This window comes from Phoca vitulina, unplaced genomic scaffold (genome assembly GCF_004348235.1).
Source record: "Phoca vitulina isolate PV1807 unplaced genomic scaffold, GSC_HSeal_1.0 scaffold11, whole genome shotgun sequence".
Classification (NCBI taxonomy): Eukaryota; Metazoa; Chordata; class Mammalia; order Carnivora; family Phocidae; genus Phoca; species Phoca vitulina.
In genome coordinates this window covers 45378798-45401629 of record NW_022589714.1, presented here as the reverse complement: position 1 = coordinate 45401629, position 22832 = coordinate 45378798, and the positions used below count along the sequence as shown (strand labels likewise).

General features: G+C 42.2%; 1 protein-coding gene across 1 annotated transcript in view; it reads left to right on the top strand.

Annotated features, from left to right (window-relative positions):
* Nucleotides 1-385: 385 nt before the first annotated feature.
* TBC1D22B (TBC1 domain family member 22B) overlaps nt 386-22832 on the top strand; it is a 73156-nt gene continuing 50709 nt past the window's right edge. Inside the window, exons 1-2 of the mRNA XM_032409904.1 lie at nt 386-584; nt 16375-16431. Coding sequence (XP_032265795.1) covers nt 529-584; nt 16375-16431 — 113 coding nt within the window. The 5' untranslated portion in view covers nt 386-528. The remainder of the gene's footprint in view (nt 585-16374; nt 16432-22832) is intronic.

The following is a 22832-nucleotide window of genomic DNA, read 5'->3' as shown; positions in this document are numbered from 1 at the left end:
TAAGAATGGGCTGCAACCAACACATGGGCCCTTATTTTTAGGTCAAAGATTTATGTACCTAAATACATATGCTCTCTCTTTCCAAAAAAATATTAGGCTCAGGAACCTCATTCTCCCTCCCCCCACCCCCCCAAAAAACAGTACCCTTTCTTCCTTCCCATGGGTCCTTTTCTTTACCTGCTTCTTCCACTCCTGGGGTTAGGGAACTTTCAGCCCCGCCTCCCTGCTTGTCCAAGCTCCGCCTTCCCGGTCCACCTGTGTGCCCAGTCCCTGACGTTACCGTTAGGCTTCAGTGGCCTGCAGGATTCCGGCTTCCTATTGGTCCGTCTGACCACGGCCTGCGCAACCACCAATGGCAGCGGCGCTGGGCTGGGGGGTGCCCACATCCAAGATGGCGCCCCCAGGAGCTGGGAGCGGGTGACCGGCGGCGGGGAAGCGGCCTGGGTTGGCCCTCCGATTGCGGGGTCCTGGGGGCATCTCGCCGGGTACCCCCCTGGCCCGCCTACAAGGCCTTCCCCGGCCAGAGCAATGGCCGCCGAGAACAGCAAGCAGTTTTGGAAGAGGAGCGCCAAGCTGCCGGGAAGGTAAGCCCAGGACGCCGAAAGGAAGAGGAGATTGGACCAAACCCTCCAGATCCTAAGCCTTAAATCCCGCGGCCCTGGGGCGTCAGCGACCCCGAAAGGCTGGTTTGGGGAACCTGGACTGGGGGAGCTGGGACTGCCTGGTGGCGGCGGGTCAGCTGTCGGGCAAAGGAGCGGGCAGCGAGCTTTGGGAATGGCTGGGTGTGGGAGCAGACCAGGATCTGGGGGCGGAGGGCGCTGGAGCGGCTGCCCTTAGCCGGGAGGTGGCCGCAGTCTGGCATAAGGGACAGTGGAGTTGGCTGAGTAGCCAGCGTCCGTCCTGGGTTTGGAGGGTCATCACCAAAACTGCCTCTCACTTTAAATAGAACTCCTTCTTGGGGGTCTCCACCACGCACGGGTGGTTGTTTGCATAAGGATGGCCGCTTCCCTTGCTCCCTCCAGGTCAGTACATGAGAATCTTTCTCTTGGACTCCCAAAAGGTTCTGGTGGGAGCTTGGAATTGTATCCAGGGGGATAGGAAAAGTGAGGAAAATTCTCAAGCTCGACCTTACTTTATCTTGAGTTGGCCACTTCCCATTAGAAATGATTACAGAGTGACTCAAGAATCGAGGTTATTTCTTTAACATTTTCTGTGAATTTGTTCAACCCCAAGTGACCTCTTACCCCCCCCCACCCGTTGTCAAGCTCTTCTTGTGCAAATGCTTTCATTCTTCAGTTGTTTAGTTGGAGAGCAGACCTTCTAAGCTACTCGCCCCCCTTCCCTTTTTGATGTATGTTGAGAGCTTAGCATTTGTTCATCCATCAGTCCGCTGTTGGTTTATAGTTTCAGTGTGTTTTGGCCAGAGCCCTGAGAAGTATAAGGAATGTGTATTTCAGTCGTGAATTTAAGATTTCTGCCAGCCATAGTCTACTTGGTGATGAAATTCATGTTTGGTTCTGCCCCACATGCTACCTTTCTTAATTGATTAAGGTCTTTTCCTTTAGGGATAATCCTTTGAATTTGTGTGTGTGTATGTGTGTGTGTGTGGTTTTGTTTTGTTTTTAATAGCAAGGCAGAAATTAGGGTCAGTGGTGGCTATAAGCAGTCTTATTTTACTTAGGATTCTATTAGACATATGGAGAATGGGAATCAGCTTTTAGTAATACAGTATTAAAATAATGCAAGGGAATGCAGAAATAGCTTCAGATTAAAGAGCTGTGGAATGACAGTGTTAATATTAATGCTGAAGACTTCTATGTTTTTAGATAGGCACCACTTCCTGGCAACTGATTCCTTTTCCTTCCTGGTCTAGTGAGCTCTCTCTCCAGTCTCACAACTGCTGTTCTCTGGGGTTTTCCATGGTGAGATCATTAAATTTTGACCTCCTAAGGTTGTAATCAGAATCAGTGGGAAAACTGTTAAATCAGGAAGCAGTATTTGAAATGCGGGACATGGCATGGTCTTTTGTGCCTGCTGACTGCTGGTTGTTATTAACAATTTTTTGTTTTCTATATTTCCTGTTTTGGACTCTAGGAAGAGTCAACTTTTTTTAGAGCATTGCTTTTGTGAGAGGAAGAGGAGTCTTTTCAGTTTCTTCATGTTTCTGGCTTTTTCATTTTGAAGAGGAATATTGAGGAATAGAGAACATTTGATTTCAGAAAGACGAGTTATTATTTGGACTCTCATACCTGTGTGATCAATGACAAATGATTTATTCAATAGCTCTGGGCCTCAGTTTCTTTATCTATGAAATGAGAATAAAAATAGCTTCCTCAGGGTTACTGTGAGGACCAAATTAGACATCTATTTGTGAAGAACCCAAGACAGTGTTTATTTGGCGCATTATAGTTTCTTGATAAATACTAATTATGAGGATTCCTGTTATTATTAGAGCAAGTAAACATTTAAAAGAATGTTTCTCAGATCCTTACTCCAGTACTAGGTATTTATGTTCATTGTTTATCTTAAGGCATTAAAATGTTGTCACAATTCATAACAGTTTTTAGTACCTTGCTGGTTGAAGAGAACTATTATTTAGCTGGGTGCTTTTAGTGCGGAGCCCTAGCAGCCGCTGGTTATGGGAGAAAATTAAAGTTTTTTTTAGATAGAAAGTGCTTTGATTTAAGGAAAAGATTAGGGCATTTTCTCAAGCATAGAACTTTTTCATTTACACTCTTTCAATGTTGGTGAAGAAAAACTTTCTCCTGGGGAGGGAAATGACATAGATGGCTGTTTCTGGGTCCATGGCAACCTAGAAGTGAAACTAGTTTTCTCTGCAGATTGAAAGGTAAAAATTCAAAGTGATGGCAGTTACTTTCAGTTTCTTTGATTGTGGTCTGGCAACCTTAATGACAACAAGTAGGAATTTTATTTAGTAAATTAGCCTAAGTTTAAAATGAATTAAACATCCTTTTAAAAAATAACAGCTTTATTGAGATAATTCACATACTATAAAAATGCACCCTTTTAAAGTGTACAATTCAGGGGTATTTTGTATATTCATTTAAAGTATAGGTGGTTCCATGTAACCATCACCACTAATTTAGGTACATTTCATCACCCCAGAAAGAAACCTTGTATCCATCCCCTCACCTCAGCCCCTGGCGACCACTAATCTGTCCTTATGTATGTATGTATGGATCTACCTATTCTGGTAAATCTATTTCATATAAATGGAATAATGTGAAAAGAGGCCTTTTGTGATTGGCTTCTTTTATGAAACATATTTTCAAGGCTCATCCATGTTGTAGCATGCATCAATATTTTATTCCTTTTTATGTCTAAATAATATTCCATTGTGTTACTATACCTCATTTTGTTTATCTATTCATCAGTTGATAACATTTGGGTTGTTTCCACTTTTTGGCTATTCTAAACAACGTTATGAAGTTCATGTGCAGGTTTTTGTTGGATGTGTTTTCCATTCTTTTGAGTTATTGTAGGAGTGGAATTGCTGGGTTATATGGTAACTTGATGGAATTAAACATCTTTTAAAGTTCTCTCAGTTATTCGTGGGAACCTCATGTGCTTATTACATCAAATGGTTCTTGTATAGATGTCTAGAAAGATAGGGGACACTCTATACCATGTGGTTAAGAATGCAGGCTCTGGAAACTCAAAACTAGTAGATAAGTTCTGGGGATCTCATGCACAACATAGTGATTATAGTTAACAGCACTGTATTATAAACTTCAAAGTTGCTAAGAGACTGGGTCTTAATTGTTCTCACCACAAAAAAGAAATGATAATTATGTGACTTGATAGAAGTGTTAGCTAATGCTAAGATGGTAAGCACATTGTACACTTTAAACTTACACAATGTTATATGTCAATTATATCTTAAAAAAAAAAAAAAGAATGCAGGTTTTGGAACCTGACTGCCTGGGTTCAAATCCGAGCTCTGCTACTTTCTAGCTGTGTGACCCTGGGCAAGTTATGTAACCTGTCTGTGCCTCATCTCCTATCTCCTTATCAGAGTACCTATCCCATAAGGCTGTTTGGAGGGTTCATGAGATAATGCATAGAAAGTGCATACGAGGTGCTCAATATTATTATGAACGCAATAGTTGTGATTGTAGTAGTTCCTTTTTTATTTTCCTTTATTTTCTTATTTTTATTTTTAGTTTCTCCCCCTTGCTTTAGTTTCTGAAACTGGAATTCAAAAACTTTGATCAGTGATGTGTGTGGAGCCCCCAGTGAGTCTTGGGTTAAAAAACCAGAAAACAAAGCACCACCTATTGTTCATTAGGCCGAGGGTTTACAGAGGCACAGAGAAGCCTAATGCAGGGCGGCTGTGGCTATCAGGTGTTCATTATTGATGAGCAGTGGTCCTCAAACTTTAGTGAGTCACCTGGAGGGCTTGTTGAAACATAGATTGCCAGCCCCATATCCAGAGTTTCTGACTCAGTAGGTCTGAGGTGGGACCTGAGGAGTTGAGCTTCTAGAAGTTCTCAAGTGATAGTGCTGCTGCTAACCTGGGGGCTGCACTTTGGGAACCACTGGGATTAGAACCCTGAATTAAAATGAAAGAAACCTGAGTCCCAATGTTGGGAGCTCTTGCCATGTGGATCTTGAACAATGAATGCATCTCTGCTTGGCTGTCTGATAGGCATCTCACACTTAACACATTCACACAGAATTCTTTTTTTTTTCTTTTTAAAGATTTTATTTATTTATTTTACAGAGAGAGAGAGAGACAGCGAGAGGGAACACAGGCAGGGGGAGTGGGAGAGGGAGAAGCAGGCTTCCCGCTGAGCAGGGAGCCCGATGCGGGGCTCCATCCCAGGACCCTGGGATCATGACCTGAGCCGAAGGCAGACGCTTAACGACTGAGCCACACAGAATTCTTGATTTCCACATCTGCCCTCTCCTGCAAATCCATTCATTCAGTTTCACTTAACGGTCCCACCGTTCACCAGGTTCCTCGGACCAAAAATCCTAACATTTGATTCTTCTCTTTCCTTTCCTGCCACACCCAGTTCGAAAGCAAGTCCTGTTGGCTGCTCATAATATACCCTGAAACTGAGTCGTTCTCACCACCTCCACCTTGACTGCTATGGATCAGACTGAGTCCTCTCTTGCCTGAACTACTGCTATAGCTTCCTGCTTCTCTTCTTGCCCCTCCGCAGACCTCACTTTCATTTGTGATTAGAATGAAATCCAAACTCTCTAAGTCTTCCAGGCCCTTCATGTTGGAAAGAGAGGCCAAGTTAAGGACTTTGATATTTATCCCAAGAGCAGTGGGATGCCATTAAAAGGTTGGTGGGGGCTGTGACACGATCACGTTCCCATTTATAAAAATATTCTGGCTGCGCTGGGCTGCCTGGGTGGCTTAGTCGGTTAAGCATCTGCCTTCGGCTCAGGTCATGATCACAGGGTCCTGGGATCCAGCCCCGCATCGGGCTCCCTGCTCTGCGGGAAGCCTGCTTCTCCCTCTCCCTCTGCCTGCTGCTTCCCCCACTTGTGCTCTCTCTCTCTGTCAAATAAATAAATAAAATCTTAAAAAAAAAAAGAATTAAAAAAGATATTCTGGCTGCCCTGAGGAAAATAGTTTGGACCAGTGTTTTCAACAGTTAGGGGTGGGGAACACACAGTTGGTGTTTTGGGTGGGTTAATCAGAGCTCTACTGGATTCTGGGATGTTTAACATCCTTGGCCCTTGCCCACTAAATGCCAGGAAGACCCACCAGTTATTAGGACAAATGCCCTTCGAACGTACACCTTTCCAAACACTCCAGCCACCACCCACCTCTGACCCCCACTGGGGATCAGGGTGAGTATAGTTAGGTGGCCACTGCAGTCAATAGAAGGAGAGGTGATGATGGCTTGGACTAGGGCGATGGCAAGTAGGGGTCAAGTTAAGAATATTGATAGGACTTGGTAAACCATTAGATTTGGGGAGTGAGGGAAAAGTTAGGAACCAAGGAGTTGCTACTCCCAGGTCTCTGACTTAGGTGGTCAGGTAGGATTGTGATGTCATAGACTCAGAGAAGAAGCCAAGTTTTAGGACAAAGTACTTAAATACTCCATGTTCAATTTCCTTATCTGTGAAATGAGAATTTTGGATTCAGTGACCTCTAAGGCTGAAGTTGAGTGTTCAGTTTAAAGTTAGTGGCTTTAGGGCGGCTGGGTGGCTCAGTCGGTTAAGTGTCTGCCTTTGGCTCAGGTCATGATCCCAGAGTCTCTGGGATTGAGCCCCATGTCGGGCTCTCTGCTCAGCGGGGAGTCTGCTTCTCCCTCTGCCTCTCCTCTCTCTCTCTCTCAAATAAATAAATAAATAAAATCTAAAAAAAAAGTAAAGTTACCAGCTTCAACTCACATCAGTGGATATTTCTCTTTGTCACTCACAGCAGGCATGACTGATAGGTAGTAGTAGATGGTGTGGGGGGCACTGAAGGTGGGCTTTTCTATATTGTGCTTTTGGAAGTAGGGAGTTGCTGGCCCCATGAACATCTGAGTGTCATGAAATTGTAGAATGTTAGAATTTGACTCTAAGGCCACTGCAAGTAAGGAAACTGAAGGCAGAGAGGGAAAGTGACTTGCCCCAAATCACATTGCAGAACTGCAGATTTCTTGACTCTAAGTCTACTGCTCTTTCAGTGCTTCTTCTGCCTTCCCTCAGTCTCTGCTAAGATTAGGACACCTGTTGAAGCACCTCATCCAGTCCAGGGGTGTGGGTGCTTCCAGGGAAAAGATGTAGATAAGACCTGGAATGGGAGAGACAAATGTGAGCCAAAGCCCAGCTTGTTTCCCACATTCTGATTTCCAATCCTTCTGGGAAGGCCTTACCACCCCCCCTTTTCTTTTTTAAGATTTTTTTTTTTTTAAGATTTTATTTATTTGACAGAGAGAGACGCAGCGAGAGAGAGAACACAAGCAGGAGGAGTGGGAGATGGAGAAGCAGGCTTCCCGCTGAGCAGAGAACCCAATACGGGGCTCGATCCCAGGACCCTGGGATCATGACCCGAGCCGAAGGCAGATGCCCAACGACTGAGCCACCCAGGCGCCCCTTTAAGATTTTATTTATTTGAGAGAGAGAGTGAGAGTGAGCGCACAAGCAGGGGGGGAGGGGCAGAGGCAGAGGGACAAGCAGACTCCCCACTGAGCAGGGAGCCCAACTCGGGGCTCAATCCCAGGACCCCGGAATCATGGCCTGAGCCGAAGGCAGACACTTAACCGATTGAGCCACCCAGGTGTCTCTGCTTGGGCTTCTCCTTTTTAAGCAAAAGTGTTTTTGGTTTTTTTTTTAAGTTTTATTTATTTAATCTCTACACCCAACATGGGGCAAGCTCATGATCCCAAGATTGAGTCACACACTCCTCCGACTGAGCCAGCGGGGCGCCCCAAAATTGTTTATTATTAAAGTTAAGGAGCTCTCTTTAGCATTAAATGAAGTTGTGAAAGTGTCTAATCACTTAGGAGCCTGTAGATTTCCAACTAAAACCTCTGTCATTTGGTTATTTTCCATAACATGGACTCAGTGTTATGCTCCCAGTCTGGGCAGGTACATTATATTACAACCTATTCTTAACTTGGAAATGTTTTACTGATAAAGTAAGTGATTCAAAGGTACGAAATTATCCCGAAACAGCATAGAGCCCAAGCTCTGGAAGACTTCATCAAATGAGTGTGTGAACCCGAATCAGTTGCGAACATGTTTGCTTTAAATCGGATAGGTCTGTTCCCATATTTGCTTTCGCTCCTTTGTCAGCGCTAAACAAACACCTGTTGGTTTTTCCTACCGAGGGTTCTGCACTGTTGCAACTGTGCAGACAAGCTATGCCGATACACCCCATGGTGTTGGTTTTATTAAGGAGAATGTTGGAGGTTGACCAGGAGTTTTGCTGTTTTGTCTCTGTTGTGGCATCTGCTGTGGCATTCATTTCTTTGCATGTGCCGTGTGATTTCTCCAAGATGTGGGCTTTGCTTCTAGTGTTGAGGTCTAACGAGCCACTAGCCCGCTTAAGCAGAGGCCTGGGGTTTGTAGAGCTCCCGTCTTCGCTCACTAACTGTTGTTAATTGCCTGCTGGGGTGTGTTGCACTCTGCCAGGTGGTGAGGGGACTGCAGAAAAAGACATGGCGTCACCACTGCTCTCTAGAAAATCTGCGCGGCGCCGCTGTGGCTTCCCCTGGTGAGGATGTTGCGTATCATTGACTCTGGTGTCTCCACTACACATATGTTACTTTGTAATCAGAACAAAACTGCAAAGTGCAGCTGGGTGAAAACACACGAGTGAGTGAGAAAAGCAAGATGTGGAAAGATAAGTAGTGTGCAATCTTTTGTGTACAGTTTTAAAACAAAACAATATTGTATGGTGTTTATGTGTACGGGAATGTGTGTAAAAGTATAGAAACAGATGGGACGGATTTCATACACCCTTCAGGATAGTGGTTATCTCTTGGGGAGAAAGAGGAACAGGACTGGGGACTGCAATTAGGACTTCAGTAGTCTCCCTGATGCTTTATTTTCTTAAAGAAATGTGACACATACTAACATTTGTTAAATCAGAGTGATGGGTTCCTGGATGTTTGTTAATTTTTCTCTATATTTTTCTTTTCATTTGAAAATGTGAATGAAGTGCTTTCTACACTTGTGTGGAGCAAATGTTTTGTTTTGTTTAGAGAGGAGCAGGGAAAGGCAGAGGGAGAGGGAGAGAGAGAATCTTAAGCAGGCGCCACGCCCAGCACAGAGCCCAAAGCCGGGCTTGATCTCAGAATGCTGAGATCATGACGTGAGCCAAAATCAAGAGTCAGATGCTTAGGGGCATCTGAGTGGCTCAGTCAGTTGAGCAGCTGCCTTTGGCTCAGGTCCTGATCCCAGAGTCTTGGGATTGAGCCCCAAGTCAGGTTCCCTGCTCCGCGGGGAGTCTGCTTCTCCCTCTACCTCTGCCTGCTTGTGCTCTCTCTCTCTCAAATAAATAAAATCTTAAAAAAAAAAAAAGTCGGATGCTTAACTGACTAAACCACCCAGGGGACCCTGGAGCAAAAGTTTTTAAAATTTTGTCTCGGAGAGACCAGTTAGCCAGCCATGAAATTAAGTAATATTTAAAGTAGTATTTAGGGATGCCTGGGTGGCTCAGTCGGTTAAGCGTCTGACTCTTGATCTCAGCTCAGGTCTTGATCTCAGGGTCGTGAGTTCAGGCCCCGCACTGGGCTCCATGCTGGATGTGGAGCCTACTTTAAAAAAAAAGTAGCATTTATGATTACTAGTCAAAATAAGTCATATGTATAGTGTGGTACCATTTATATAATGTGTTTTTTTAAATATTTGAGAGAGAGAGATAGAGAGATAGCGAGAGCATGAGTCTGGGGTGGGGTGGGGGCAGGGAGAGGGAGAAGCAGACTCCCTACGGAGCAGGGAGCCCAGTGCGGGGCTCAATCCCAGGACCCTGGGATTATGACCTGAGCTGAATGCAGACGCTTAACCAACGGAGCCACCCAGGCACCCCTATATAAAGTTTTAAAAACATGGAAAACAATACTATAAATTGTTTAGGGATACAAACATGGAAAATAACATAAAAACAAAGATGAGGGTGAAAAATGGCGGATGCAGTAAAGTGATTTCCAAGGGCAGGAGGGAGGGGTGTGCAGCGTTTGAACTCCATAATGTCTTTTTTCTTATGTACGTATGAGTTGAACACTGACCTGGGTGTGCCTTATATTATGATCTAAATTGAGTTTATTTTAAAAAATTATTTACTTATTAAAAGCAATATAAGCCCTGATTTATGTATTTTAGGGAATCAGAGAAGGCATGGGGTAGTGGATGCTGGGGGCTAGCGTCGGGGAAGATCTCATGGTGGGGGGGGTATAGATCTTGAAGGGGATGTTTCAGATTGAATATGATACTGAAATGGGAGAAGAGCCTGATTTAGTAGCTAAGATATGTTTGGAAGGCAGAGTGGAGACCAGTCTGCTCTGGAGTTGAGTGTGGTTTGGGAGGAGTAGGGATGGTTCAGACTGACAGGTGAATTATAAATGCCAGGAAATTAAGCACCTTCATCACCAGGCTTCAGTCTCTCTTCATTTCATCTCTGTGATCATCTTGGTTTCTCTTCTTTTTTTTTTTTTAAAGATTTTATTTATTTATTTGAGAGAGAGAGAATGAGAGAGAGCACGAGCGGGGAGAGGGTCAGAGGGAGAAGCAGACCCCCCGCTGAGCAGGGAGCCCGATGTGGGACTCGATCCTGGGACTCCAGGATCATGACCTGAGCTGAAGGCAGTCGCTTAACCAACTGAGCCACCCAGGCGCCCTCTTCTTTTTTTTTTTTATTAAAGATTTTATTTATTTATTTGACAGAGAGACAGCGAGATAGGGAACACAAGCCGGGGGAGTGGGAGAGGAAGAAGCAGGCTCCTGCCTGAGCAGGGAGCCCGATGCGGGGCTCCATCTCAGGACCCTGGGATCATGACCTGAGCCGGAGGCAGACGCTTAACCAACTGAGCCACCCAGGCACCCCCTTGGTTTCTCTTCTAATGTCTTGCCTCTCCTTTTTGAGATTCAATAAACTGATTAATTAAAGTGTTCCAGGTATAGATACATCATGGTTTAGTTCAAGAATGTGTTAACAAATTCAACTTGGGCTCTGATACCTTTGCTGAGGAAGTCCATCACGTATCTTGGCCTTTCTGGCTGTGCCAGCACATTGGGGTTGACGTATTTAAGAAACAGTCTACTGTGATTTTAAGATCCCCTACCTGGATAGTAATTAATGGCCTTTGGCCTTTAAGCCTGCACAATTAGGTTTGCTTTTTTTCTGCCTGGATTACTGGCAGATGGTAATACTCTTTTAAAAGAGGGAATCTAAGGACCCTCTCTTTTTTTTTCTCCCCATTCACCTAACCAGCCCTTTGAAATCTTCCTGCAGAGTTTATCCCTGATCTTTATATTTTGCTATAAAGAGGTTTGTGGACTTGGAGAGCTCACGTGTAGTCATCTTAGAGTATTTGCAAACATTAAAATACAAATCAGTGACCCTTTTAAAAAAGTTTTTATTTTAATTCCAGTTAGTTAACACAGTGTTATATTAGTTTGAGGTGTACAATATAGTGATTCAGTAATTCCACACATCACCTGGTGCGCATCACATCAATGCACTCCTTAATCCCCATCATCTATTTAACTCATCCCCCCCTTCCCCCTCCCTTCTGGTAACCATCAGTTCTGTATAATTAAGAATCTGTTTTTTGGTTTGTCTCTCTCTCTTTTTCCCCCTTTGCTCGTTTGTTTTGTTTGTTAAATTCTACATATGAGTGAAATCATATGGTATTTGTCTCTCTCGGACTGACTTATTTTGCTTAGCATTATACTCTCTAGCTCCATCCACGTGGTTGCAAATGGCAAGATTTCATTCTTTTTTATGGCTAAATAATAATCCATGGTATATATGTACCACATCTTCTTTATCCATTCATCAACTGATGGTACTTGGGTTGCTTCCTTATCTTGGCTATTATAAATAATGCTGCTGAAAAAATAGAGGTGCATGTATCTCTTTGAATTAGTGTTTTTGTATTCTTTGGGTAAATACCCAGTGGTGTGATTGCTGGATCATAGGGTAGTTCTATTTTTAACTTTTTTACAAAAGTTTTTATTTATTGTTTTTAGTAATCTCTATGCCCAACATGGGGCTTGAACTCACAACCCCAAGATCAAGAGTCACATGCTCTTCCAACTGAGCCAGCCAGGTGCCCCTATTAACTTTTTGAGGAACCTCCAAACTGTTTTCCAGTGGTTGCACCAGTTTGCATTCCCATCAACAGTGCACCAGTATTCCTTCTTCTCCACATCCTCAACATCTGTTGTTTCTTGTGTTGTTGATTTTATTTCATTTTATTATTTTTTTAAAGATTTATTTATTTGAGGAGCAGAGGGAGAGGGAGAGAGAATCTCAAACAGACTTCACACTGAGCATGGAGCCTGATGCAAGGCTCAATCCCAGGACCCTGAGATCATGACCTGAGCTGAAACCAAGAGTCAGACGCTCAACTGACTGAGCCACCCAAGCGCCCCTTGTGTTGTTGATTTTAGTCATTCTGACAGGTATGAGGTGATATCTCATTGTAGTTTTGATTTGCATTTCCCTAATGATCAGTGATGTTGGGCATCTTTTCATGTGTCTGTTGGCCATCTGTATGTCTTATTTGGAGAAATGTCTGTTCATGTCTTCTGACCGTTTTTAAATTGGATTATTTGGTTTTGGGGTGTTAAGTTTTAGAAGTTCTTTATATATTTTAGATACTAACCCTTTATCAGATATGTCATTTGCAAATATCTTCTCCCATCCCATAGGTTGCCTTTAGTTTTGTTGATTGTTTCCTTCCCTGTGCAGAACCTTTTTATTGTGATGAAGTCCCAATAATGTATTTTTGCTTTTGTTTCCCTTGTCTCAGGGGACATATCTAGAAAGAAGTTGCTACGGCCAATGTCAGAGTTCTGTGTTCTGTTCTTGGATTTTTATGGTTTCAGGTCTCACATTTAGGTCTTTAATCCATTTGGGATTTATTTTTCTGTATGGTGTGAGAACGTGGTCTAGTTTCTTTCTTTTGCACGTTGCCATCTGGTTTTCCCAACACCATTTGCTGAGGAGACTGTCCTTTTCCCATTGGATATTCTTTCCTGCTTTGTCAAAGATTAATTGACCATAGAATTGTTGTGGGTTTATTTCTGGGTTTTCTATTCTGTTCCACTGATCTATGCCTTTTGTTTTTTTTGTTTGTGTTTTCATCTTTGTTTTGTTTCAGCTTTTTCTCTGTAAATCATACTCTCCCATTATTCTTTGATCCCTCTTATTTTCTTTCTCCTTTTCCTCTGCCTACGAAACTCTGTAAACTCTGTAAACGTGTTAAAGTTGTATTATTTGTATCTCTGTAGTATATGTAATGGTTTGTTTACAAATTATTGAATAACCTTTTAGAAAAGTTTGGGGAGTTAGAGATTCTTAATTGCTAAAAAGGTCAGAGTTGTATCCATAAAGATTGTACATAAGAACATTCTCTCTGGAATCTTAGTAGAAATCAATGTGAAAATGATTGAATTGGCTGCATTTTTATTTAAAAGCACCTTCAGGATCACATCTGTTACGTCGAACGAAGTACTTGATAACCTTGTTCTACTTCCTAAGTGTTGGGTAAGGAATCAATTACCAAATGGGAGGGAGGAAGAAAGCCAACGTTTCTTGGACACTGAGTGTGTGCCAGGTGGCCTTCTGATGTTTGCAAATTTACCTCATTACCTGCTACTATTACTGCCTGCCAGGAATTGTGCTAAAGGGCTTTTTACATATTGTCTCGTTTAAACTTCCCAACCCACTTAAGATCACTTAATTTATTTCTTAAGAAGGTGGTACATGTACATGATACTAATTCGGAAGGGCACAGAAAAGTTCGTAAGGCACAAAAAAGCAGTCTCTCTGCTGCTGGGTCCTCCAGTCCTCCAGTTCCTCTTCCAAACCCTTGCTATTGGTGTCTTGTGTATTCTCTCAGAGATACTCTAGGCGTGTGTAAGTATGAGGATATGTTTTATTTTAAAGGTTTTCCACAAAAATGATGACATGTTATGCATACAGTTCTGCATCTTTTATTAATGTTTTTTTAGAGTTTGTTTCATGTCAGTGGGTGTAGAATGGCCTCATTCTTTTTAACAGATGTACCGTAATTAACCAGTCCCCTCTTAGTAACAATCCTTTTTCTTTTAATAGGCAAGTTCAGCCCTTTTAGATTTATTGGAATGACTGTATATTTGATTCTAGTTCTGTTTTTAATGTTTTCTTTAAAAGAAAAATCTTTCACCGTAAGGACTGTACTTGCTTTGGGAGTTGGGTGTTCATGTGTCTATTCTGATAATTGGGGAAGTTTGTTCTTTTTATTTTTATTTTATTCTAGTGATTGCATTTGTAAGTATAATTTTATACCATATTTCTTGAGACATCTATTGACTGCTTACCATGATCAGTGATGGAATTAGTAGTTATATTTACTGCCCTTTCCTTACCTGCTTTTAGTTGATTATATTATTTTTTAGTTTTATCTTATATCCTAAAACATGCTTATGCCTCTATTACTCGAGTGATCAGCTTTTAAAAAAATGTTTTTATTTAAATTCAGTTTAATTGACATATAGTGTATTATTAGCTTCAGAGGTAGAATTCAGTGATTCATCAGTTGCATATGAAACCCACCGCTCATTACTTCACGTGCCCTCCTTCATGCCCATTACCCAGTTGCCCCATCCCCCCACCCACCTCCCTTGAGCTATCAGCTTTTAGTATCTCTTTTTTTTTTGATGTAGTGTTCCATGATTCATTGTTTGCGTATAACACCCAGTGCTCCATTCAATACGTGCCCTCTTTAATACCCATCACCAGGCTAACCCATCCCCCCACCCCTCTCCCCTCTAGAACCCTCTTTTAAGGTTTGTCAGTGAAAGACGAGGAAATCAATATACTTATTCACTCTGTCTCTGTCCCATTTTAACCTTTGCCAATTACATTGTTTTTACATTCTCTTCTCTAACCATAACGCCTCAAATTTAGGAGTTAGTCGTCAGACTAAATCCATTAAATGCTCTGCACCACTCCTTTAGTTGTAGTTTCTCCATTTAGTTTATTGTTCATTAAGTTTTTCTTCTCGTAATTTCTTCAGGAAGGAGTCAGGGAAACCATATTTCCTGAGTTCTTACATGTTGCAACATGTTTTTCTGTCACCTTTGTATTTGAACAACAGTTCGGCTGGATAGTCACTCTTCTTTTTTTTTTTTTTATTGTGACCTATTACATGAAACAACTATGTGGTATGATAACTTGATGAATATCACAAAGTGAACCCCCTAGAAGTGAGCACCTCAGAAGCCTCCTTGTGTCTGTTCTCAATCACACCTCTCTCCTTCCTTCCAAAATAACCACATCTTTTATGTTAATTCTTCCTTGCTTTATGATGTTTCTACTATGGCTGCATCCCTAGATGATATAAATCCTTTTTGCCAGTTTTTGAAGTGTATATAAGTAGAATCATACAGTATTTACTCTTGTATTATTTGCTTGTTTTGCTCAACATAACATTTGGAAGATTCATGCACATTGTTACTTGCAGCCCTACTTCGTATGTTTACGTTGCTGTATAATATTCTATGATATGAACATATTACAGTTTATTTTCTGTTGGACACTTGGGTTATTTCTAGTTTTATGCTAAAAGGAACTATAACGCTATAAATAGTTTTGTATATTTCTCGTGACACACATACGTATTTCTCTTAAGCTACAGATTTGAGGGCAACCCTCTCAGGTCCCTTCCCTCTTCGGGAGCTTTGTACTATCACTTTACCATCATTCAATAAACCTTGTTTTGCTGCCCATCAAAAAAAAAAAGACACAGATTTGAGAATGAAAATACTGGGCCTTAGGGCATGCATATTTATTTCTTCCTGGATATGGCCAAACTGTTTTTGGAAGTGAGTTGTATCACTTAATACCCCCACCAGCCATGAGTCGGAGTCACTTGGGTCACCCTTCCCTTGATATCTGCTGTTGCTTCGCTGTCTTTTAGTCCAAGTGATCCTTTGGGGTAGGTGATGCTCCCATTTTACAGATGAGAAGACAGGGTCAAAGTAGTCATGTAATTCAGTGCCAGGTTACAGAGATGGTGGATGCCAGAATTGGCATTCAAACTATGCTCTCTCTAGCTCCAAAGCCTGTTATCTTTCCACGCTGCCTTCTTTACAGATAGGACTTCCAACGGTCAGGTATGTAGGGTGCTGAAGCCCCAGTGGAAGATGAACATTCTCCAGAGACTTTATTGATTCATTTTTAATTATTTTTTAAGTTTATTTATTTAAGCAATCTATGCACCCAATGTGGGGCTCGAATTCACGACCCTGAGATCAAGAGTCACATGCTTTACCTACTGAGCCAGCTGGGTGAACCTTCTTTTTTTTTTTTTTTTTTTTTAAAGAGCAGGTTGTGGGGCACCTGGGTGGCTCAGTTGGTTAAGCCTCTGCCTTCGGCTCAGGTCATGATTCCAGGGTCCTGGGATCGAGCCCTGCATCAGGCTCCTTGCTTGGCGGGAAGCCTGCTTCTCCCTCTCCCACTCCCCCTGCTTGTGTTCCTGCTCTCACTATCTCTATCTCTGTCACATAAATAAAATCTTAAAAAAAAAAAATAAAGAGCAGGTTGCTATCCTTTGGTGTGGATATAGTTGTTCTTGAGGTAACCTGTTTCTCAAAGTCCCTTCCGATTTTGTAATGCAGATGGTACTTACCCAACATGTTTAGCTTCCTGACAACTTGCTGCTTTTTCTTTTTTCTTGCTTTTAGCATCCAGCCTGTGTATGGAGCACAACACCCTCCTCTGGACCCTCGACTCACCAAAAAGTAAGTCAAGATATTTTTCCATTCATGCATGTACTTCTTTTAATGAACATTCCCCTACTTTGTTGAAATGACAGTTTCTACTTTGATCTTTTCTAGCTTCTTCCCTCCTCTATTTTGGATCAGAAGATAAGCAATCTTCTTACCTCTAAACAGTCTATTACTAAGTGGGAAATTAACTCACATCAGAGATTTTGGTTTTCCTACATCAGAAGCTGGTTTATGCAGGGTTTGGTGTTGGACTGTGTTGTGGTGGAAGGATCTTTATTGATTAAATATGGTCCCCAAATTGGACGATTGATGACCTTCTGGTTTCTGGGGTTCATTGCTTCTGAACATATATAGGTCTGCTACCTTTTCCTTACTTATGTTTTATGAGAATGAGGGCAAATAGAATATAACTGTAGGTCTGGCATTCTTCAGGTCCTCTTTTTCTCTGACACCCTTAAAGAAACCCAGCCAGACAGTAGAGTTAAAAGCTCTCTGGAGGTTATTTCTCTAGTAAAATTCTAATAAATTATTTTCAAACACAATAGAAATGCTGGTTAAATCCAAGATGTGTGGGTGTGTATTCATACCCCCGATTATCACTTTATCACTCCTTTCTCTCATGGGCCATCATTCAGCCACAGTGAATTTAAATGAGGAGATGGGTCCTCTTAGATTTTCTAAGAACTTTGGGTTCTGTCTCTGGGTATGCTAATCTTAGAGACTTATTTCTAGGAAAGCTGTAGTTTGTAGTGAAAGCTGAATGATTTAAGAGGTACGGGAGGCCTAGGTTTTCATCCTTCTGGGGCCTGTGTAATAGTATCTACCCTTCCTCCCTTCACAGTCAAGGAGGGAGTAAAGATAATGTATATTAAAATATTTTGAATACCTACAAAAATGCTCTGTCAGATGTACATTATCAGTATTTTAATATTTAAAAAAGCAGGGCCAGGCGCCCCAGTGGGTTAAGCGTCTGCCTTAGGCTCAGGTCATGATCCCAGGGTCCTGGGATTGAGTCCCACTTCGGGCTCCCTGCTCAGTGGGAAGCCTGCTTCTCCCTCTCCCTCTGCCTACCGCTCTGCCTACTTGTGCTCTCTCTCTCTATCTCTCTGTCAAATACATAAATAAAATCCTTAAAAAAAAAAAAAAGTAACTTAGCTGGATATGTGGTGAACTTTCTGTAATTCTATCAACTCATTTTTTTTTTTTTTTAAAGATTTTATTTGAGAGAGAGAACATGAGTGGTAGGGGGAAGGGGCAGAGGGAGAGGCTGAGCAGGGAGTCCGATGTGGGACTCAATCCCCGGACCCTGGTATCATGACCTGAGCCGAAGGCAGACCCTTAATGACTGAGCCACCCGGTCACCCCCCAAACTCATTCTTTTTGCAATTTGGCCAGTATGTGGAAGGTATGGGCTTCTGAATGACTGTGGAAGCGTGACTGCTGTTCTTTTCTGTAATGCACGGGTTTTATATCAGAACCACTAGAGTATAAGCTCTTTGAGGGCAGGGACTTTGTTTTATTCACCACTGTGCACTTAGTCCCTGGAACAGCACGTGGCACCCAGTAGGCACTGGGTAAACATTTATGGAATGGAAGAGTGAGATCACTGCATTTACTTAGTCAGTGGGCTTTACTTCAGTGCTTCTTAGTTCGTACCTTGCTCTTCTTTGGGGGGCGGGGGGAGCATGTTTTCTGTGACATTCCCATTAAGTAAATGCATTCTGTTTCTTGGTTTTACCAATAAGAGACTATCTGGTCTGTTGGCCAGCGTAGCAGGCACTCCTCAACAGTCTTCCCTGCCCCTGCTGCTTCTTGCTCAAGAACCATAATTTTATTCAGCTTTTGAGCCAGTGAAAGGTACTTAGAGCAGGTATCCGTATTAGTTTAAGCCTTTTATAATAATTTCTTGGTAATCTCAGTGACTGGCCTACTGTGGGCTTATCTCATTGGTTCTGGCCAGTGAGATGTAAAAGTCTCCTGAAGGAAGGTACTGGGAAAGATTTTCTGGTTCGACCAGAGAGATCATTTTGTGAAGAGAGCCTCTTTTTGTCTCCACTAATGTTTCCTGCTTTTGAATGTGGTAGTGGGAAAATGAGATGCTGGAACCTTTAGCAGCTACCTTGTAACGTGAGGGAAAGGCCAAGAGACCTACAGAGACACCTGCCCAAGTGCCTTGACATCATGGTCTTGACAATTTAAGCATTATAGTTGAGTATTCTGTTCCTTGTAGCCAGTTCTGTTCATGTCCAGGATTTGTTGATTGGTAGTAAGTCCATTCCAGTGTATTTTATAATGGCCTTTGATAAAAACAGAGCTAACCTAGAAATCAGTCCACCCACCCACACATAAGGCAGCAGAGTGTGCTGTCTTGTTTTATGTTCGTGTCAGACTCACCACACCTTGTCTGCATCCGTTACTGAGTGAGTTTTCCCTGATTCTCTATTAAGGACAGGTCTTGAGGAATATTGCCATACCCCAGACTACCAAGACACATTTTATCCACTTTTGTTTTCCCACCTATTAGTTATATAAAACCACGAATGTTCTTTCTGATCATTCAGCAGAGTTGCAATCATACTTCCAATAGAAGTAATCACTTAGCTCTGTGATTTGGGAGGAACATAATTGTCACTGAATAAATTGCTTCCCCTTTACATGCACATGGAGGTCTGTTATTAGTACTCTGCAACATGGAACAGCATCTAGGTCTGCATGGACCATTTTACAATTCCAGATTGTTACTATAAAACATTTATTGCCCTTATTTTAGTACCTTTGTTGGGACATTTTTATTACTTTCTCCGCTACATGATTATCGTTCCACTTCAGACTGCCATTAATTACTGCGTGGTTAATCCCCATCACAGCAGAAGCCTTTACGCTGGGTCTTCAATCATCTAAACTGCATGAGCAGAGTACACCGTTCCCTGTCTGGATATAGTGACTTCAATTTGCCAAATTATTACCATTAATGATAATATTGCCTGCAATAATTTTTACAGCTCAAATAAAACTGGTCTTACTGCAGAGTGGCCCCATTGGCCACTGGATGGTATGACAAGCTTCTAAATTTATTATTTTCTGAGTTGATACTAAAATATGATAGGTCCTAGTTCCGGGTTACAAAGCTAGTTCACAGGAAGCCACCCTGGTTATTGCGATGACTGGGTTTATTTGAACGTTACTGAATACCCCCACTTGCTTCCTGCCCCTTACCAGTGTCAGACGTTATTTTTCTAAATAAATTCATGTCCTGTTTCTATTAAGTGAGCAGCCCTATCAGCAAAACAGTGTCGTATCCATCAAATTACAGAGTGATCAATCCTTTGTTTCCTAACCAGCAGAGCCTGCAACCGCTCTTGTTCAAAATATCCTTCGGGGTTTGTGTTCCCCATTTAACAAGTTACCATTCATCAAACAACTAAGTTTCTCTCAGATGTGCCGTTTATTTTTTATTACGTTTTGTGCACTTCTTGAGTCTCTTTTTCTTCACCACTTTCTAGCTCCATGGTCTAGGGCAAATTACTTGACCTCTCTGAGCCTTAGTTCCTTTATCCATAAAAGAGAAATAATAAGACTCATGTCAGAGTTGTTGTGAGGATTAAATGAGGTCTTTGCGAAAGTGCCTTTTATTTTTAATTGTTAATTTTTTTTAGATTTTATCTTTATGTAATGTCTACACCCAACACGGGGCTTAAGCTTATGTCCCCAAGATCAGGAGTTGCACACTCCACTGACTGAGCCAGCCAGGCGCCCTCAAAAGTGCTTTTTAAATGATAATTTGGCATTCAGTTGCGAGGAGGTGTGATGAAGGCCTCTGTGAGAGGCCAGCCTGGTTGTGAGTTTGATACAGATCTGTTTAAACAATCTTGGCTAAACTTCGAGCCACACTGTATTAGGATGCCTTGGGTTGGTTATTAATTAGTTGGGACCATGTTAAAATGAGGCAGCCTATAATCCAGAGGTACCCCCAGCTAGGATTACCTGGATTGGTTTTTTGACTGTGACTGCTGATGTCAAAAGGGAAGAGAGAGACTTCACCAATGACTGTATTCCTGGATGTGGCTTCTTCCCATTCTGGCCACCAACATACACAGCCTGTTCCGTGTAGACAAGAAGTGATTGCTACAAGGTGAGAACGTTGGGGCTCCCAGCTGTGCACAGTTGGGAAATTAAAGCTGTGGTGTTACATGCTCGGTTCACTTGGCAACAACTCTACCCAGGCCACGGATCTTACTAGACCTCTTTTTCTAGGTAGATTAGTTAAAAAGAGTGTATGCAGGCTCTCAGGTCGGGTAGACCTAGGTTTGAGCCCAGACTTTGCTGCCTGCTCATAACCTCAGTAAGCCTCAACTTCCTTATCTGCAAATGGAAATAATAATAATAATAATGATGATAATAGTACCTCATAGCCTTATGAATGAGCATTAATCAGAAAATGGGTGTATATAGCAGCACAGAACCTGGCACCCAGTAAATAGCCAATCCATGTTAACTTTTGGGTATGTGTAAATTTATATTATCTCCTCTGGAGAGAACAGAATGAATAAACATGGAAACGCTTCAGCTTTAAATCTTCGCCCCATTGTTGCTGGTCTGTAGATTTTACTGCTTTCTCTCAGTGGCAACCCAGGTACCTTTTCACTCTGACATGCCTCTTTGGTTCTGTGAGTGGTTCTCACCAACCTTCTGTCCTCAGACTCCTACCCCTTTAGGGGTATGAACCCCCTCCTCCATGAAGGCCTCTTTCCTAAGAACAGAGCTGACTTTTTTAACTGGTTGGTTGAGTTTTGGGCTTTGTGGAATAGGTATCCCTAAAATGACTTCTAGCAGCCTCAAAATGATCTGCTTTGACTGTCTGTTTTTCTGTTGAAGGGAATGACATTCTTTCCTCCCTTCTTTGCTCTTAATGTGTTGGAATATGTCCTTCCAATTTCTATTTGTAAAAGTCTTCATCTGAGGAAATTCCAATTCTTAATCTCAATAATTGACTTATACTGAATCTTTATCTGCTTCAAAAAATATAATGAAATACTTAAAATGCATAAAAAGGTGTAAAGAAAAATATAACAAACCCTCATGTACCCACCACTCAGATGATTTACCTCCTTCATTTATATAGAAAGCTCAGCGTCAGTTAGAGCCTGATGCTCAGCACGGCCCGTCTCTTGGTATAGTGTTTTAATCCACTCCAGGGTGTGCATGTGCTTCAGCCAGTGTTAATTCAGCATCCAGCCAATTCTTTCACCAGAGTTAAAATTCAGCTTCTTGATTTGATGGCTTATTTTTAAAAAATCCTCAAAATATCAAGAGAGTATTTAGGATGGGCACCTGGCTGGCTCAGTCAGTAGAGCATGCAACTCTTGATCTCAGGGTTGTGAATTCAAGCCCCATGTTGGGCGTGGAGCCTACTTAAAAAGGGGGATGGGCACATGGGTGACTCAGTCAGTTAGGCATCTGACTATTGATTTTGGCTCAGGTCATGATCTTGGGGTTGTGAGATCAAGCCCTGTGACGGGCTCCATGTTCAGCAGGGAGTCTGCTTAAGTTCTCTCCACCCCTCTCCCAACCCCTACCCCCCCCAACAGGCACATATGCATGCTCTCTCTCCCTCTCTCTCTCAAAAAAAAATAATAATTATAAATAAACAAATAAATAAAAAATAGAAAAGTATTTAGGAAACATCAACCAGAAAAAAACAGTAGTGAACCCACTCCATATCGCTCTGTTGGGTTCATCATGTGCAATCTTGAGGTAAACACTGCCTTCAAAGAGGAAAACAACAATAACCATGGACTCTAATGCAGTATTTTATTGATGACAGATCTTACACATCTGCCTATTTGTTCTTTTTTTTAAAGATTTATTCACTTCATTTTATTTTTTTAAAAGATTTTATTTATTTATTTGACACAGAGAGAGAGAGAGCGCACAAGCAGGGGGAGCAGCAGACAGAGGGAGAAGCAGGTTCCCTGCGGAGCAGGGAGCCCACTGTGGGGCTGGATCCCAGGACCCTGAGATCATGACCTGAGCCGAAGGCAGACGCTTAACCGACTGAGCCACCTGGGCGCCCCCTGCCCATTTGTTCTTGACAGTGGACCCTCTGAGGTGTGTACTGCAGGCAGTGAGTCCTACATCCCCCTCGACAAAGGAGAAGCGGGCATGGTGACGAGTTCAGAACATGCAGCCTCACCAGGTCCGCGGAGGAGTAATTTGCCTCTTCTGGCTCATGGATGGATTTTTGACAGCAGATACTCACAATGTGTTGGCCCAGTTTTATTTTCTTTGATTTGAGCTCTTGTTCATTTCTGATTGTTCGTTCAGTAAGTTTATAAGTACTCTTACTTTGGGGATTGCTGAAAGCCAACAACCTTATCCACTGATTAATAAAAATAATATGCTCACTGTAGAAA